Source organism: Corythoichthys intestinalis, chromosome 21, assembly GCF_030265065.1.
Source record: "Corythoichthys intestinalis isolate RoL2023-P3 chromosome 21, ASM3026506v1, whole genome shotgun sequence".
Classification (NCBI taxonomy): Eukaryota; Metazoa; Chordata; class Actinopteri; order Syngnathiformes; family Syngnathidae; genus Corythoichthys; species Corythoichthys intestinalis.
The window spans coordinates 7,543,410-7,562,518 of NC_080415.1; the positions used below are offsets into that span (position 1 = coordinate 7,543,410).

The 19,109-nt window shown below is 39.5% G+C and overlaps 1 protein-coding gene across 1 annotated transcript in view; it reads right to left on the reverse strand.

The window, feature by feature from the left end:
* cbx7b (chromobox homolog 7b) overlaps window positions 1–19,109 on the reverse strand; it is a 48,731-nt gene that overhangs the window by 23,635 nt on the left and 5,987 nt on the right. The window contains exons 2-4 of the mRNA XM_057826664.1: window positions 17,439–17,482; window positions 17,263–17,328; window positions 3,289–3,355 (exon numbers count right to left, since the gene is read on the reverse strand). Of these exons, the coding sequence (XP_057682647.1) occupies window positions 3,289–3,355; window positions 17,263–17,328; window positions 17,439–17,482 (177 nt within the window). The remainder of the gene's footprint in view (window positions 1–3,288; window positions 3,356–17,262; window positions 17,329–17,438; window positions 17,483–19,109) is intronic.

The window sequence follows — 19,109 nt, forward strand, 5'->3', positions numbered from 1 at the left end:
TCGAATCTATTGGTGCTAATGTACTTGGATTCCATTGACGCCTATGTACCTCGATGCCATTGACGGCCATGGACGTCCAAAATTTTTCCCATTCATTTTCAATGGGAAAAAAACAATGTCCCCAAATCAACAGGAAATGACCAGATATCAATAGGACGTGTCCCCCAAACTTCCCCGATTCCATTGACGCTTATGAAGGGTGCTGCCATTGACGGCCACGGATGTCCAAATTTCCCATTCATTTCTAATGGCATTTACTTTGTAATTTTTTTTTTTTTTTTTTTTTTTTTGCTTCTAACCAAGAATCTAGAGTGTTTTGCGTTAATATCTATGGAATTTCCGCGATTTAAGCATTTATTTACAAGAATTTTCAATTTAAAAAGCTCTGTTTTGTGACGGCCGCCATGTCGGATTACACAATATCAAAACTTTTGCTTGAAATATTTAGGTAAAATGAACGATAACTGCCCGTTTTTTGCTTTTAACCAATAATCTAGACCAGGCACATCCAAAGTCCGCCCCGGGGGCCAAATGTGGCCCGTGGCCAAATTTCATCCGGCCCCCAGCCTCTGTCATAAAATCTATAACGTCTGGCCCGCACACAGACTTAATAAATTGGTCAGCAGTACTGCTTCCAACATATGAAGTAGCTTACACACTAAATGCTGCTCCTGATTTACCCACTGAAAGGCAGCAGCACTCTAAGCAACATTACCCCGTGTGACCCTCTACTTCCAATTTTCTAAAATGACGACAATCAACAAAAAAAAGTTGCCTGTGACGGCCGTCGCTTCAAGGATAGTTGGAAATTTCTTCACTAAAATGTGCAACTGTGTCTCATTTGTTAAGAGACAGTCGCTGTTTTTAAAGAGTTCAATGTGAGGCGATATTACCAAACAAGACACGCCGACATGTACGACAAGATTACAGGAAAGATACGCAACGAGAAATTGAAGCAACTTGAAGCTAGTTTAATTTTACAGCAAGAATATTTCGCAAGCGCCCGAGAGTCGAAAAAGAATGCTACAAAGGCTAGTTGCGAGATTGTTGAAATTATTTAAAAGTAAAAAAAAAAAAAAAATACTAAAGCAAATGTGACACACAGAATGGCTTGCTAAAATTTGCTTAAATATTTTGTTCTACATAATTACAACAGCCAAGGTCGGCCCCCCACATTTTTACCTTACCAAATTTGGCCACCTTTGCAAAAAGTTTGGACACCCCTGATCTAGACTGTTTTACGTTCCTGTATGTAGAAATTCCGCAATATAAGCATTTATTTATGAGTTTTCAACTTAAAAAGCTCTTTGTCTCTTGACGGCCGCCATGTTGGATTACACAAAACTGTAACTTTTGCTTGAAATATTTACGTAAAATGAATGATAACTGCCCGTTTTTTGCTTTTAACCAAGAATCTTGATTGTTTTACATTTATATCTGTACAATTTTCGCGATTTAAGCATTTATTTATAAGAATTTTCAACTTAAAAAGCTCTTTGTTTCTTGACGTCCGCCATGTTGGATTACACTATAACTTTTGCTTGAAATATTTGCGTAAAATGAACGATAACTGCCTGTTTTTTACTTTTAACCAAGAGTCCAGATTGTTTTATGTTCATATCTGTAGATTTAAGCAGTTATTTATAAGAATTTTCAACTTAAAAAGCTCTTTGTTTTGTGACGGCCGCCATGTTGGAGTTTGTAACTCTACACAATAACGGAATTCAACCTAAATAAGTTGTGAATGTATATAGAAAAATGCAAATTCTGCTTTTGTTGAGTAAAATTAAGATGATTCTGAATGCTTTCCTCAAGTATTAAGTTTGTATTGTGAGAATTGAGTGATTTATTAGCTGTTGAAAACGTACGCTGAAATAAAAAAAAATAAAAAAACAAGTTGCTATTTTGGGCAAAAACCTATATGATACGTTAAACATTGCTTTCAACCCTGAAAATATACTGTAGGTGATTATCTCTGCATTTGGTGATTTGTGTGCGTCTCGCGTAAAATTTGAGAATTTTATAGCCACTTTAAGTTTTGTTATACTTGTATAAAAAAGTAATTAATCTGGATTTTATTAGGGAACGACTTTGAATTTTTTTATGGAGCTACTCATAGAGACTCATATATGCCTAAGGGAGGTGCCTGTTTTGGTTTTGGGTCGCTGGCGGCTATGGTTAATATATTATAATTAGGACTGTCAAACGATTAAAATTTTTAATCGAGTTAATTACAGCTTAAAAATAAATTAATCGTAATTAATCGCAATTCAAACCATCTATAAAATATGCCATATTTTTCTGTAAATTATTGTTGGAATGGAAAGATAAGACACAAGATGGATATATACATTCAACATAAGTACTGTATTTGTTTATTATAACAATAAATCAACAAGATGGCATTAACATTATTAACATTCTGTTAAAGCGATCCATGGACAGAAAGACTTGTAGTTCGTAAAAGATAAATGTTAGTACAAGTTATAGAAATTTTATATTAAAACCACTCAATGTTTTCGTTTTAATAAAATTTGGAAAATTTTCAATCAAAAAATAAACTAGTAGCCCGCCATTGTTGATGTCAATAATTACACAATGCTCATGGGTGCTTAAGCCCATAAAATCAGTCGCACCCAAGCGCCAGCAGATGGCGACAAAACTCCAAAAAACACAACAAGTGGACATTGCACTGTGCTGTCATTTTAATCCGTTTGAGCGGGGCATGTGCGTTAATTGCGTCAAATATTTTAACGTGATTAATTTAAAAAATTAATTACCGCCCGTTAACATGATAATTTTGACAGCCCTAATTATAACATATATATATATATATATATATATAATACATAAAAATATTTGAATTTTAAGTTTTTGAAAATAGGCCCTCTACAGATCAGCCCAGAGCCCCGTCAACTGTTAGTGAAGTCTATGGGTTCAAACACATATACCCGCAAAAAACAGCTATATAAAAATAATAAAATAAATTACGAATGCATTACAAAACATTAGCTCAAACAAAAACTTAGCTTACGTTGGTCTTATCAAGGAGCAGCTGGATTCAGCCATGTGAAATCAGTTATGTCATATTCACTGTAGCAACTAGACTTCACGGAGGTTGGTCAAACGACTCTTTGAAGTACATTGTTTTCACAAAACGTTCTCAAGTAACTGTAATGGAATAAATGTAATGTGTCACTACCCACCTCTGATTGTGGCATGTCATTATACAAAATGTTAAATGTTTGATGGCACTAAAAAACAAGGGCATTCAACCCCAAACTTCACCTGCATAAGTAGTCTTTTGGTCTTTGAACGTTTCCTCCTGTGACCCAAACTTCTGTCTCTTTGCTCCCTAAAGAAATACAAGTATACATTTAACCAGCGGATACAGTAATAAAAAAAAGAAAAAAAAAAAAAGAAAAAATTCTTTCACATGTCCTTATTCAGATATTCAAGTCAGCCAGATTAAACTGTTTCTGTTTGAGGAGTGAGTTTATGGCTTGGAATGGGGACATGGTTGTCACACATCAAATGTTAATTAAAATGACTACTGTGTTCACACTCAGGCAGTTTATTGGGGGAACTTTTTTTTCAAATTTGATTTTTATGCAGATGTCAAGGAATTAATTCTCAACATATGCTTCGCAGATGTAGATATATAGCTTAGGCTTTATTATTATACAAGTGTTATATGAAATTTCATAAATCAGAGCACAGCCGTCTGCCGGCGTGGCCTCTTGGGGCCCGCGGGGCCTTGGGTGGGGCTTGCTGTCCCTTGCCGGTGGGGTCGACGTCCCCTGGTCTCTGGCGCTTGGCGTAGCGCCTGCTCGGGGTGTGGGGTGGGTGCTAGGGCGGCGGGGGAGGGGTGGGCGGTTGCGGGGGGCCCCGTGGGTGGTCTGGGGCGGGGGTTGATCGGGGCCCTGGCGCTTCTCCCGCCCTGCGGCCGGTGGTTCCGGTGGATGGGGCCATGCCCACGGGAGCCTGCCTCTTAACTTATGCACTTCTCACTTCGGCACTGTAAATATCTTACACCCTGGCACTTACATACTCATTCATTTCTCCGGGGAGAGTTGGGAAGGGGCCATACAGTCCCGGGCCAGCTCCCCCCTGTTTTTAATGCATCACACACCAAGGTTGTGGGATGGTTGGGAACTGTTGGGGGGCGGGTGCCTCACGGCAGGCCCCGCCATCCCTGCACCTTTTTTAACGCACCACACACATCATACTCCACAGGAGAGCTCTGGCAAAGGGCGGTGGGACGGGCGGCAGGGTAGAAATTCCATGCAGCAGCCCCACCGCCCCAAGCCAAGCTCTCCTATTTTTAATGCATACATTGCACTACCCTCCCCTCACAATCCCATCACGGTGCTGGGTAATGGCTGCCAGCCGGGAACCTGGCAGCCACAGTAATAGGGTGGTAGGTGTGTCCCACACTTTTTCTCTATGGCGTGGCTCCCGGGGCGTGGCCTCCCCTCTGCCTGGGCTGCCGACCGCGGGAGTGGGGGGAGGTCGGGGCTCCGATCTCACGTCGCCCCGCGGCGGCTGCTCACCGTCCTCCTGCCTCCGCCTTCCCCTCTCTTCTCTGACTGGGTATCCGCCCTGTGCTCCATCGCGGGTCGCTGGCTGGGCGCCGGTGTATCGGCTGGATGTTGCCTGCTCTGGCGACCCTGCCATGCCCTGGGCTTGGTGGGCCATTGGGGGTCCCGTGGCGTGCCGGTTGGGGGGCTGCGGTTGTGGCTCGTGGGCCGGTTGAGCGGACGGGAGTGGGCGTAGGGTTGGTGGTGCGCCCCCTCTTGCCATCCCTGAAGGCCGGTTGATGGGTGCGCGGGTGGCCTCTGGGGACCACCCTGGATCCCGGGGGGGTAAAGTGGGGGGGGGCTACGCTGAACTCCCCCCCGCCTGCCCTCCCTCCCCGGGCTGGCTGGGTGGGGGCCGTGGCCCTGGGTTGGTGCCCGCGTGGCGTCTCCACTCGTCTGCGTGGCTGTCGCGCGCTTGGGAGGGCTCGCATGCGACTGGATATGATAGGGCACGCTCAAGTGGGGGGTCCCAGTGCCGGGATTGGTGATGGGGCGGTGTAGGGTCGGTCACCAACGGGCTTACACTCACAAGGGATTCACACGATTACTGGGTTCTCGATCCCAGAGCTGATTTGTGTACGCTCTGCCCCGTCAATCACTTAGCTTACAGACTCACCCCACCCCCGTCCCCCTCTTTCCCAGGTCAGCGGGCCCCCCACATGATGTCAACCGGAAATACATCTAGCTGACGATGGCACCAACATATTGGTAGGTAGTGTAGACGTTCAATGTATTTCTTGTTGTTGTTTGTGTTTCTTTTCTTTCTTCTCGTCTTCCTTTTCTTCTGTTCCCCCATAACCCCTTCCTGTTCGCTGCTTTGTCATAATAAATAAAACTGTTCAGACCAACCGGGCACAGCGGTCTACATCTTGACGCGAGGGAGGGCAGGCAGGCGCTCTCAAGGGTAAAGCGGTTCTTCAAAAGGTACAATGTAACATTTAATTGGTAAAGTGCGGCCTGGCTACCTCCGCTTCATGATATGATTTATTTTTCTTATAATCATGTGACCATTGTTTTTACAAGTTAACCCCGCCTTTCAGTATGATAACAGTCCTCTGAGCTCTGCCGTGTCAGCATCATTGAACTCTGTGTGTGTGATGGATGTCGTCCTTGTGATCATAAGTAAATTTAAAAAATAAGACTTCTGGAGTTGGAGCCTTTTTCTTCTAAAAACAAAGGGAGAACGTATTTTCTCCCCCTGACAGCAGGACAAAACTAACATTTTCTCCACAGTTTACCAACTTGGTATGTTGTAACTACTTGCATTTATAATAACAGTAGCCATATTTTTTTGTAAAATCATAACATAGTGTTAATAAACACTGCAGTCATATTGTTTGATATTTCATTGCATACCCATATTTGAATATATACAAATAAAACAAGCACACATCTATTCAGCACAGCACTTTTCATGCTTTACAGTGAATTAATTACCATTAATTACAGTGATTAAGTACGTACTACATTTATCTAGTGCAAAGATGCTGTGCAATGACAGCTGTGCAAGTGATGAATATGTTTGTCCAACAATAAAAAGTAACTTGAAGTGCAGTTGATTAGGGCAGCAGCTATCGATTATTTTAGTAGTCGATTAATCGATGAACTAGTTAGTTCGATTAATCGAGTAATCGGATAAGGAACAGAATTTTTTTTTTTTTTAAATACCAGGGCTGAGCCTCAAAGGGTAAATCTAAGTACAATTGGCTAGCTTACATAGATAAGTCAGCTAGCTTAAAGGCTAGAAAATGCTTTTTTAATTTTTTTTTTTTTTTTTACAATGCTCTTAACAAATGGTTCAAATACTGTACTGGCCCACATATAAGACAATGTTTTTTGCATTAAAATAAGACTGGAAAAGTGTTATATTCGGGGTCTAGACATTATACCCATTCACGACGCTAGATGGCGCCAGATATCATTGAAGCGATGTTCCGTCATGACAGATCTCAGCTACTCTCAAGTTTAACCACTTTGCATTATTTTATTGCAATGTTTTTCCTTGTTCAGATTTGTTTCAAGACTTCAGTTACAGGTAGACTTCACTTTGATGGTTAATGCAGTTATGGCAATTTTGTTGTTTTATCACAATAGATTGGTTTATTTACATTTCAAAAACCAGAAGCCATTCATTTACGAATGTGATTGCACTTTAGTTTACATATTTAAATGTTCAGATATTAAGATTTGAATGAGGCAAAATAATATGCTTTTTCTCTCAAATATATTGTTATAATCATTTGTTTCGGATGTATTGTAATTCTTTTCTGTATAAAAATTAATTTGGTGTTCAAAAAGTCTTTTTTCAAACTTGAGTCTTGAAAAAGAGGGGGTTGTCTTATAACCAGGGCCGTCTTATATTCGGGCCAATACGGTACATATTCCCACAAAAAACGGCTAAATATACCTATTAACTACATTACAAATGCATTTTAAAAAAAAACATTAGCTCCAACCAAAACTTTGATTGTTGGTCTTAACAGGGAGCAGCTGGATTCAGCCATGTGAAATGAGTTATGCCCAATTCACTGTTGCTACTAGAGTACAGTGTATCCACCCAAATCAATAAAACTTTGTGAACAATTTCAAAAAACCCATTACAACGCCACTTTAAAGGGATCCTCTATTTTTAAGACAAGTAATTCTTCAAATCTAAATGTTAGTATGAGTTATAATAATTTGATATTAAAACCCCTCTTAATGTTTTTGTTTTAATAAAGTTTGTAAAATTATTTTAAGTGATAGGTCGCCATTCTTGTTACGTCGCAGTGCTTGACGTCACCGGGCGTGACGACTTGTATTCCAGCGTGTCACTCGTTAGCTTTCCCAACATATCGTCGGGTCTACCCTTCCTATTTGAACCAGATCTGAAAAGTGAGGAGCAGGACAGCACTGTCGGTCGTTCACAAGACGAGCTTCAGGGAAAAATGCATACAGCAATACCTGATAAGACAAAAGTTGGGCAAAAGTCTCAATGACAACAGAGCGAGAAAGCGTATGCTGTTGGGAACTCCGGTTGGGAGCGAGAGATTAGGAGATATTCAAGGTAAGCATATTGCGTTTTCAAACTTATCCCAATATAATTATGTTGACTGTTAGCATCCAGAGCTGTCTTGTGCTTTACATACAGTACAGGCCAAAAAGCACACCTTGTGTAATCCATGTCTAGTACATTGTAACGCGTGGTAGGTAGGATACGTGTATAAAAGTACCAAAAAGGGGAGAAGCTTACACCTATGAAAATTTTATTCACAAAAAATAATATTTCCATTGTAAGATGTGCTCTAATACTTTTGCATGCTAAGGTTAATAATGTGTGTTTAAAACTAATAGTTATAGTTACTTGTCTTATTTAAAAGTCTTAAGGCCTTACAAAAGAAAGAATGTGTCACGGAAGGTCACATTCAACTGAAGGACAGATGCCCAGCTTGACCCAGAGAGGTAGATTTCCTGTTTTAGGTTTCTATTGCTGACCATAAAGTTTCAACACAATGAGACAAGACAAATAACTGCCCGCATTCTTTTCTCAAGATAACAGCTATTTCTCAAGATGTGAAACTCACACATGTATGTTGAAACTTTCTCACTTGTCAATAAAAGCTGAGCTCCTCAGGATGAAAATCAGAGAAGCTTGATGGGAGCCACCGAGCTCACATCAACCTTTTTCTCCTGACGGGCCGTTAGCATAAAACCTTATCTGTCTCCATTCTGATCCTCTCTCCGTCCTCCCTCAGATCTTTTATTATTTTCTTAGTACAGTAGTAAGATTAGACCCAACATTTCTTGGTGCCGAAACCCGGGACCTAAAAATCCGCATTCTTCCGGACCGCCGCGGGGCCAACGGACGCCGCCGGGATATTTACGACCTTTTTCTCATGACCGGACGGCTGCGCCTTTGTTCCTGCGACGACCCGGATTGCCGGTGACAGGTCCCAGACGAACCAGGGCAGGACGGAGTGAGGTAGGATAAAGTTTAATTAAGTTGTTGACGCTTTCGGGTTTAAATACGGGGCGGATTGAATTGTGAAGTCGAAGTACTGACTCATAATTGTTCGAAGTACGGAACATCCGTTAAGTAAACCGTTGAAATTTAAACCATCCTAGTTCGAAGTACTGAACTATTGTGTGACGAATTGCGTGCGTTTAAAGGGTCTATAAACGTTACGTAAACAGTAATCCTCGAAGTACTGAGGACTAACACACAGGCGATATTTTGCGAAGTAAAGACAAAATATTGCGGAAAGCGGGCCGAAGTACCGAGCCATAAAAAGTTAATAAAACGTCCGAACCAGGAGTCAGGGACAAGGTAAAGCAAACGTAATAACGTGATAAAAGGCAAAAGTGAAAAGTCCGTGCACGGCAATAAAATACATGCGACCAAACCTTAACACAAAACAACTAAGAGATTAAATAGGCAACGTAAATAAAACGTAAACGTGTTACGTGTGAAAACTGATAAAAACCAAAAGTAAAAATGGGAAAAGAACAAAGCAAGAAAAGGCTACAGCAAGTTGAAGAGAAGACAAAGAAAAAAGAAGTTTTTCAACATGAGGAGTGCGGCCCTTCGGTGGCCCCTATTTGCAACATGGGGTCCTCGACGGCATCCGCTGGGTTTTTGCCCAAATTAATTATAAGGGAAGGTTGTAATTGCAGCTGGGAATATTCCAGCCTTTCCCTTGTACTATTTAGGATAGAAGTTTGAAATGGAATCTCAATAGAGATAAAAATAGACTATTGAGCTAAATTCAAAATAAGAACGCTCTTAAAAGAAAATAAGAGAATGGCTAAAAGAGAAAGAAAATAGTTAATGTTTTGAAAAAGGAAAAGATCAACTGTTGATAAATAGCTATTTGAAAACAAACTTAACAGATTTATTTTAAGCAAAGAGCTAGTATATTTGATAAAAAGAAAATTAGATTGTTAGAGATGTTCTTCATCCAAGAATAGATATTGTTCATAATATTATTTGAAAGTAAATTCTTCTGAATTCAGGTGAGAAATGACCAACTTTTAGATGTATCGAGCTAATAAGAAACAAATAATAATTACTCCAAGTAAGTAGAGTAATCTTAAGTATTGATCTTTGAACTAGTCTTTAACATTCAAAATAAGATGGAGAAAATTTTTCAGCTAGATTTAAGAGAAATGACCTTAGTGAGACGTTATAAAAATTTACAATGAAGAAGGTGATTCAGAAATAGAAAAATGTACTCATTATATGCAGATTTGAAGAGAAAAGGAATCCCACATAATGACGTAATGAATAGATTGACTAAATTAGATTTTGAAGAAAATGGCAAAATACAGTAAGAACTGTCAAAAGACTTTCCATTAATTCTTGGGAATGATAATAGATATCAATGCTAGTCTTATAGATAAAGAGCGGTCCAAATGTTGGTTAGCAAACTCCTGTTGAGGGAGGAGCAGCGGTTTGGTATATGTCACAAAATGAATAAATATTAACAGCTGATGAAAAATCAGTTTTAGCAGATGTTAGAGCAATTCTAAACTGCTGCTTTTTAAGAATGGTAGAAATAGTTTAAACTAGGGAAATAAGTTGTTACAGGGAGTGTATAAATAATGATAATAAATCAAAAGTTAGGATTAAAAACCGTTCTAAAAATTCACACGGAAAGCAGATAATTCTACCAACCTGGAGTGACATACAAATGGATGTTTTTTAGTGCACGAAAAAACATTCTTTGATCTCCTCTGGACTGCTGGATTATCCTCTATTATAAATTATATGGATGTCAGTTGAAAATGATTGGAATTAAAAATTGAGTTGAATGCTATAAGAGGTAGTGTTTTAGGTGTTAAAGAATAGAGAGGTCATAGTGGAATAAAAAAAGATTGTTTAAAAGAGTATTGCAGTCCCTCAATACTCTCCCATTCAAATGAAAAACTTTGCCTGGGTAAAAAAACTCTGATTTTGATTTATGTGGACAACACACTGTGATATGGAAAATTCAAATTTGAAATAGAAATTTAAATTGATTACAAAATTTACCCAAAAGATACTCTAGGCCTATTGAGATACTGTATTTGACTAAAGACAATTAATTGAATAGATTATAATTGCGTAGTGGAATCGTAAGTTTTGGATTACATGTTGATGAATCTTCAACAGTGACCCAAAGAAGGTGAAAAGACATTTTTGTCAGCTCTAAAGAAATTCCAAAACAAAGACAAATTCATTCCATTTTTGTAATCTTGAGTGGAACATTGCGCGATATATTTAATGCCACTGCAAAATTCAATTTACTGATTAAAATGGGAGCTGACAAAAAATTGATCATAAGCATATATTGGCATTTGCCAAGTGGAAATTATTATACTGGGAGAATTGTAACTGTAACTTTGGGTTGATTGCGGAACGTAAACCGTTTTTGATACGGTAATAGTAACGGTAACAGTAATAGCATGGGGTTTCAGAAATGGGTTATTTGTTATTCTTGAATTTACGATACATGATTACCATTCTCCCAAGATAAGCTTAATCTTTGATTTTAGACTTTGAATATATCACGTTTATCCTCAGTATCTTTATTTCACATTTTTATTGACATAACATTTGTTTTGAGGATATGTTTTAATGTAGAGTTTATAAAAGCTAATTTAATTTGGTTTCCTGTTTTGAATAATGAGTCAATTGTTTAGACCGTGCTGACAAATTAAGTTAACTGAGAATTCTGCAGTAGCGCGAAAACAAACAATCTTGAATGCAGCAAAACAAAAAAAAACAAATGATGTTATTTTTAGGATTGTGCAATCACTGCCGAGCCTGGCTGTTAAATTTTGACCTCAAGCCAATGTCAATGGATGATCAATTGAATTGGACACCTGAAGCCGAAGTACCTTTCAGGAAACTGTAAACAGACTTGGCAGGCTCCTCAGTCTTAGCGCATCCAAACTACCAAATGCGTTAGTTATTTGTAAATGTGAAGCCAAAAATAATGGGCTTGATAACGTGTCTATCGGAAACAGGCTAGCAGATGAAGCAGCCAAGATAGCGGTTGTAAATCAATGCAATAAAGCTAAAATACACCTATTAGCTGAAACTAAACTGCAACAACTAATAGATAAAAAAAACTTAAAGGCTATCAAAACATTGCATCGCAAACAGAAAAGCAAAAATGGGCGATGAAAGGTTTCTACCAAAATTATTGATCATATGGGCAGCTGAATTGAGCCACATGATTGTCAAGTGTCTACAGGGGGGAAAACTGAGTTATTGTTTAATAGACACTATGACAATTGTGGCCCAATGTCTTCAATTCATGCTTGGAAAAATGTCTTCAATTCATGCTTGGAAAACAAAAAAAAATTTTTCAGTGTTTACTTTGCATAAACAATGTTAAGAGAGACTGAAAAGAGGGAGGTTTAACAATGGACCCCACTTCAGAGTTGAGGGCCTAATGGAAGTGGGCAGACTGTTAAAAATTGAAATGGAAAAAAAGAAGAGAAAACCCATTGTATGTACAGACCCCAGTCGGCTGGACTAGTGGAAAAAAGACAAATTAATAACAGATTGATGCAGAAGGAAAGAACTTGCCACTTTTTGGACTTCCAGATTGAAACCCAGGACCTGTTAAGGGTTCTGGCAGCATTCCAGCTCATATAAAGAAACAGTTTGATCCAAGACAAGGTCGCGACAACAATGATCTGCCAGAATGTTCTGATCCACAGACTCTCAAGGTGCGGGTCGGAGACTTGGTGATCCTAAAAGTGTTGCAGCGTGCCTGGTGGGACAGTGAACGCTGGGACGGTCCTTACGAGATGGTGGGCTTCAGCCCGACTGCAGTGAAAGTCTCCGGAGGCACTGGGTGAATTCGTCAGTCCCAGTATAAGCTCTTCCGGTTGCCAGAAGGACCTAGCGACGCCAGTCCACCAGACCCTGATTCCTAAAGTCCCGACCTCACCTAAAGTCATAAAGAGCGGTGGAGGGTTTTCCACCCTGCTGGCAGCCCGTCATCGTCAATCCCTGCTCTCTACTGTGGACCAAAAGGTCAACACCATGTTTGTCGCCTGTTCAGTCAAATACGACCTTGTGTCACAGGTCCCCCTAGAAGAACCAGATACGGACTTGGACAGTGACGATACGGACACTATCGTCTAAAATAGATTCCCCACACCGGCCATCCCGACTCTGCAACCCTATGGACTCTCGATAAATAACACCGACGCGGCGATCATAAATCGCTGAAATATGGCGTTCAAAAGAGTTCCAGATTGTACCTACATTTACCAAATGTTGTGTTGAATTGTGTGTTTTTCATGGAGCCATGGCATGAAGCTGCTCTCGTCCCTAGCGTAAATGGGGAGGGAATAGGGGAATTTTGTCCTTAATTTTAAGGTTTTTTTTCGCCCCTATTGTGGCATTTTATAACTCCTGCTAATGGATAATTGACGAGTCAGACACCAACCCCACTCTCGGGAATGTCTAACTTTGATGAAAGCTGAAAAGTTTTAAACCCACAACAGGAGGGAAATGTAAGATGTGCTCTAATACTTTTGCATGCTAAGGTTAATAATGTGTGTTTAAAACTAATAGTTATAGTTACTTGTCTTATTTAAAAGTCTTAAGGCCTTACAAAAGAAAGAATGTGTCACGGAAGGTCACATTCAACTGAAGGACAGATGCCCAGCTTGACCCAGAGAGGTAGATTTCCTGTTTTAGGTTTTTATTGCTGACCATAAAGTTTCAACACAATGAGACAAGACAAATAACTGCCCGCATTCTTTTCTCAAGATAACAGCTATTTCTCAAGATGTGAAACTCACACATGTATGTTGAAACTTTCTCACTTGTCAATAAAAGCTGAGCTCCTCAGGATGAAAATCAGAGAAGCTTGATGGGAGCCACCGAGCTCACATCAACCTTTTTCTCCTGACGGGCCGTTAGCATAAAACCTTATCTGTCTCCATTCTGATCCTCTCTCCGTCCTCCCTCAGATCTTTTATTATTTTCTTAGTACAGTAGTAAGATTAGACCCAACATCCATCTTGACCACTCTTCACTCGGGAGCTCAGCAGTATGCAAACATGCGTTCCCTGACGAACTCCAACATTGTTGTAAGGTCCATGTCAGAGTCACTGTTGTCACTGTAGCGTGCCATAGTGCTTTGATTATTTGGTATGATTTGGGGAAAACTCCCACGAAGAATAGTCAACAAAAAAGATACTAAAGTAAAGATAGCAATAGTAATCCAAATCTGCGTTTTTTTCCTAACTCGAAGATCCAGGAATTAGACCATGGCAATGCTGCAGCCGCGATCAGGCCGTCGATCCCACAAAACAGACGGATCCGAAAAGCCGCTGTGGGACCGACGAATAAAAAACATAGACAGATCCGAAACCAATATTGCAGTCGGATCCAGAAAATAGACGGATCCCTTACTTAACTGAGGGTCCAGGAAAAATGTTCGGGCTCCAGTTGTAACGCATGGTGGGTAGGATACGTGCATACAGGGACCCAAAAGGGGGAGTAGCTTCCACTTATGCACATTTATTCACTAAAAATAATAATTCCACCTTGACCACTCACTTCACTCCCCTTGTTTCCATTTGACTGGAAATTGAATCCAAAAGCAGCACATCGTGGCATTTTACTTCGCGAGTTTAGGCAGCAAGCAGTTGTTGAACACGCTAAACATTTGGAAAGATCCCAATGACGTCATCACTGCGAGCCCACTAATAAACCACAATTGTTCTCTTGTACTAAAATATGTTGTTAGAAACACATAAAATGTTAAATCAATGGCAATATTTTATAATATTTAGTCCATATTTTGACCGTTAGTTGGTGCCATGGTTTGCGGGCTCGCAGTGATGGTATGTATGTAGTATGGTATGGTGATTGATATCTTTCCAAATGTGTAGCGTGTTCAACAATTGCTTATTGCTGCCTAAACTCGCAAAGTAAAATGCCATGATGTGCTGCTTTTGGATGCAATTTCCAGTCAAATGGAAAAAAGGGGAGTGAAGTGAGTGGTCAAGGTGGAATTATTATTTTTAGTGAATAAATGTGCATAAGTGGAAGCTTTCCCCCTTTTTGGTCCCTGTATGCATGTATCCCACCCACCATGCGTTACAACTGGCGCCCGAACATTTTTCCTGGATCCTCAGTCAAGTAAGGGTTCCATCGCGTCTGCAATAATGGTTTTGGAACTGTCCATTTATTTTTATTTATCGGTCCCACAGCGGCTTTTCTGATCAGTCTATTTTGTGGAATCGACGGCCTAATCGCGGCTGCGATATTGCCATGGGGTCGGTCTGATTCCTGGATCTTCAAGTGAGTAAAAAACATGGATTTGGATTAGTATTGCTATCTTTTTTGTTGACTATTCTTCGTGGGAGTTTTCCCCAAATCATACTAAATAATTAAAGCACTATGTCACGCTACAGTGACGACAGTGACTCTGACGTGGAGTCACTGTCACTGATGTTGGAGTTCGTCAGGGAATGCGTGTTTGCGTACTGCTGAGCTCCCGAGTGAAGAGTGGTCAAGGTGGAAATATTATTTTTTGAGAATAAATGTCCATAAGTGGAAGCTTCTCCCCTTTCTGGTACTTTTATACACGTATCCTAGCTACCACGCGTTACAATGTACAAGACCTGGATTACACAAGGTGTGCTCTTTGGTCTGTACTGTATGTAAAGGACACGACAGCTCTGGATGCTAACAATCTACATAATTATATTGGGAAAACGTTTGAAAATGCAATATGCTTACCTTGAATATCTGCTAATAAAACCGGAGTTCCCAAATCCCAACAGCATGCACTCTCGCTCCCAACCGGACTTCCCAACAGGACTCTCTCGCAACATCAGTTTTGCCCAACTTTTGTCTTATCAGGTATTTGCTGCACGCATTTTCCCCTGAAGCTCGGCTTGTGAACGACCGACAGTGCTGTCCTGCTTTTCACTTTTCAGATCTGGTTCAAATAGGAAGGGTAGAACTGACGACATGTTGGGAAAGCTAACGAGTGACAAGCTGGAATTTCGGCATTCGGGGCCAGTGACGTCACGCACTGCGACGTAACAAGAATGCCGACCTATCACTTAAAATAATTTTACAAACTTTATTAAAACAAAAACATTAAGAGGGGGTTTAATATCAAATTATTATAACTCATACTAACATTTATGCTTTAAGAATTACTTGTCTTAAAAATAGAGGATCCCTTTAAGGTAGAGGATCCCTTTAACAAAAACTCGAAGCAGCTTTTTTCTAATCGAATAACTCGAGTTAATTGATTAATCGTTGCAGGACTACAGTTGATAAATTATTGCTTTTTAATTTTTCTTTCTTTTTTCATAAATTTGCAAAAAATTCAGTTTTGTTTTTCCAGTCAAGATGTGGTGCTGAGTGTGCATTCATTAGATGTAAAATGAGTTTTTTTTATTTTTTATTTTTGCAAATGGCTGCAATGACACAGTGTGAAAAATTTCAAGGGGTCTGAATACTTTCGTACCCACTCTATAAGAAAATGGGGATCTATAGTACAATTTTTTTTCGTGATAGAAGGAAAACCTACAGCAATTTTGGATTCTGCACCCAAAAATGAGCTAAAAAAAAAAATAACTCGACCAAAATTGTGCTCCCTGTATGATCAATTCTCTTCACTAGTGACCATAAGCGGATTTTAATGGGGGGCCAGTCCCCCCCAGTGGGCGAAAAGTGTCATTGCATGTAATTGACTTTACTATATATATAAAAAAAATATTTTTATAATGGGTCAAAATTATTTTTTGAACAGATCATGTGACTAGCAACGTAGACGGTCATTTGCTTTGCATATAATTTTCCCAAAAATGAGGGAAGGGCAATTGTATTTTTCAAATGATTTTTTTCTTTGATTGAATTTTTTTTTTTCTTTTTTTTGGATTGAAGCAGCTTTTTTTGGGATTAAATGATTTAGACAAAAATGTCCTACCCATAATATGGCCCAAACAAAAAAAGGATTGCTTCAAAGAAAACTTTTTCAATGAAAAATTAAGTGTTCAAATGCAAAATTTTCAATCTCAAATATTTTTTCCCATTCAAAAACTTTTTTACATGATTGAATTCGTTTTTTTAAAAAATTTTAACTTTTGAAAAAAATAATGTGTTTTCAAGCCATTTATTTTTTGATTGAATAATAGAGACAAAAATGACCTAGCCAAAATGTGGCCCAAGCACAAATCAACATTAGTTCAATCAAAAAACAACTTGACTTCAACCCCCCCCAAAAAAAATCAAAGAAAAATAGCTTTCACATGCATTTTTTGAGTTTTTAATTTATTTTTGCATTCAAACAATTATTTTTTTTTTTTGATTGAAGCGACTTTTTTTTGGTTGAAAATATAAATATTTTGATTGAAGCAACGTTTTTTTTTATTGAATTACTTTTTGATTGAATAATAAAGACACAAATCTACCTGCATATGGCTCCGCCCAGGGGATAATTTTTGACTGGGGTAACTACATTGGCAGGACACCGGCCTAAGCAGCCTGATTTAGAATTCCCCTCAAGAATGACGGGAAACAAAAAAACACTCGTTGTCAACTCATTATCATAAATAATCTATAAAGTTTAATTTTATTGCTGACACTGCGTTTCGGGGTCATCAACATGTTGTGCCCCCCCTGCCCAAAAGTCAAACTCCGCCTATGCTAGTGACATAAATTAAGTCTTACTTCTCTTCATAGGCTTGGACTAAACGCTGGTCCAGAATGTGTTCTTCAGGTTCCCATGTGCTGTACCTATTAAAAATAAATACAGAAAAACCTTCATTAGTCATTATTTTTACTATTTAATCACATTAACATGAATTTATGCCACTTTCTAAATGTCTTCAAATGCTCACACTCACTTTGGAGGCCATCCTTTCCATTTCAACAGGTACTCCACGTTGCCCTGTGGAGAAATAATTTGGTTTTTTTAAAGCAGAACCTTGGACGCATGCGTTATAAAGCGAAAACATCTTACAGTGGTACCTCTACTTACGAGCGTCTCTACATACAGAATTTTCAGGTTAAGACACGCCTCAACGGGAAAATATTGCCTCTTGTTAAGAAAGAAATGTAAAGATACGAAAGCTGAAAATACAGTATGGCTGGTACTCGCAGCTCCCAGAGTTTACGAAACGTAACATACTTATAGTTGCTATGCCATTTGCTATTGCCTAGCATTCCTGGCATCCAATTGGCTAAGAGACACCTCTGCTGTACAGTACTGTCTTCTTCATTGGCCCCTCGTGTACCAACAGCTCTGCATGAGTGTATTAACTTTTATTCTTTACTCTATTCTTGTTTTTTTACATTTACATTTTTTACATTTTACAAGGAACACACCAGGCAGGTCCGAGATACTGTTGTGGAGAAGTTTAAAGCCGGATTTGGATACAAAAAGATTTCCCAAGGTTTTAACATCTCAAGGAGCACTGTGCAAGCCATCATATTGAAATGGAAGGAGCATCAGACCACTGCAAATCTACCAAGACCCGGCCGTCCTTCCAAACTTTCTTCTCAAACAAGGAGAAAACTGATCAGAGATGCAGCCAAGAGGCCCATGATCACTCTGGATGAACTGCAGAGATCTACAGCTGAGGTGGGAGAGTCTGTCCATAGGACAACAATCAGTCGTACACTGCACAAATCTGGTCTTTATGAAAGAGTGGCAAGAAGAAAGCCATTTCTCAAAGATATCCATAAAAAGTCTCGTTTAAAGTTTGCCACAAGCCACCTGGGAGACACACCAAACATGTGGAAGAAGGTGCTCTGGTCAGATGAAACCAAAATTGAACTTTTTGGCCACAATGCAAAACGATATGTTTGGCGTAAAAGCAACACAGCTCATCACCCTGAACACACCATCCCCACTGTCAAACATGGTGGTGGCAGCATCATGGTTTGGGCCTGCTTTTCTTCAGCAGGGACAGGGAAGATGGTTAAAATTGACGGGAAGATGGATGCAGCCAAATACAGGAACATTCTGGAAGAAAACCTGTTGGTATCTGCACAAGACCTGAGACTGGGACGGAGATTTATCTTCCAACAGGACAATGATCCAATACATTAAGCCAAATCTACAATGGAATGGTTCAAAAATAAACGTATCCAGGTGTTAGAATGGCCAAGTCAAAGTCCAGACCTGAATCCAATCGAGAATCTGTGGAAAGAGCTGAAGACTGCTGTTCACAAACACTCTCCATCCAACCTCACTGAGCTCGAGCTGTTTTGCAAGGAAGAATGGGCAAGAATGTCAGTCTCTCGATGTGCAAACCTGATAGAAACATACCCCAAGCGACTTGCAGCTGTAATTGGAGCAAAAGGCGGCGCTACAAAATATTAACGCAAGGGGGCCGAATAATATTGCACGCCCCACTTTTCAGTTTTTTATTTGTTAAAAAAGTTTAAATTATCCAATAAATTTTGTTCCACTTCACGATTGTGTCCCACTTGTTGTTGATTCTTGACAAAAAATTAAAATTTAATATCTTTATGTTTGAAGCCTGAAATGTGGCAAAAGGTTGCAAGGTTCA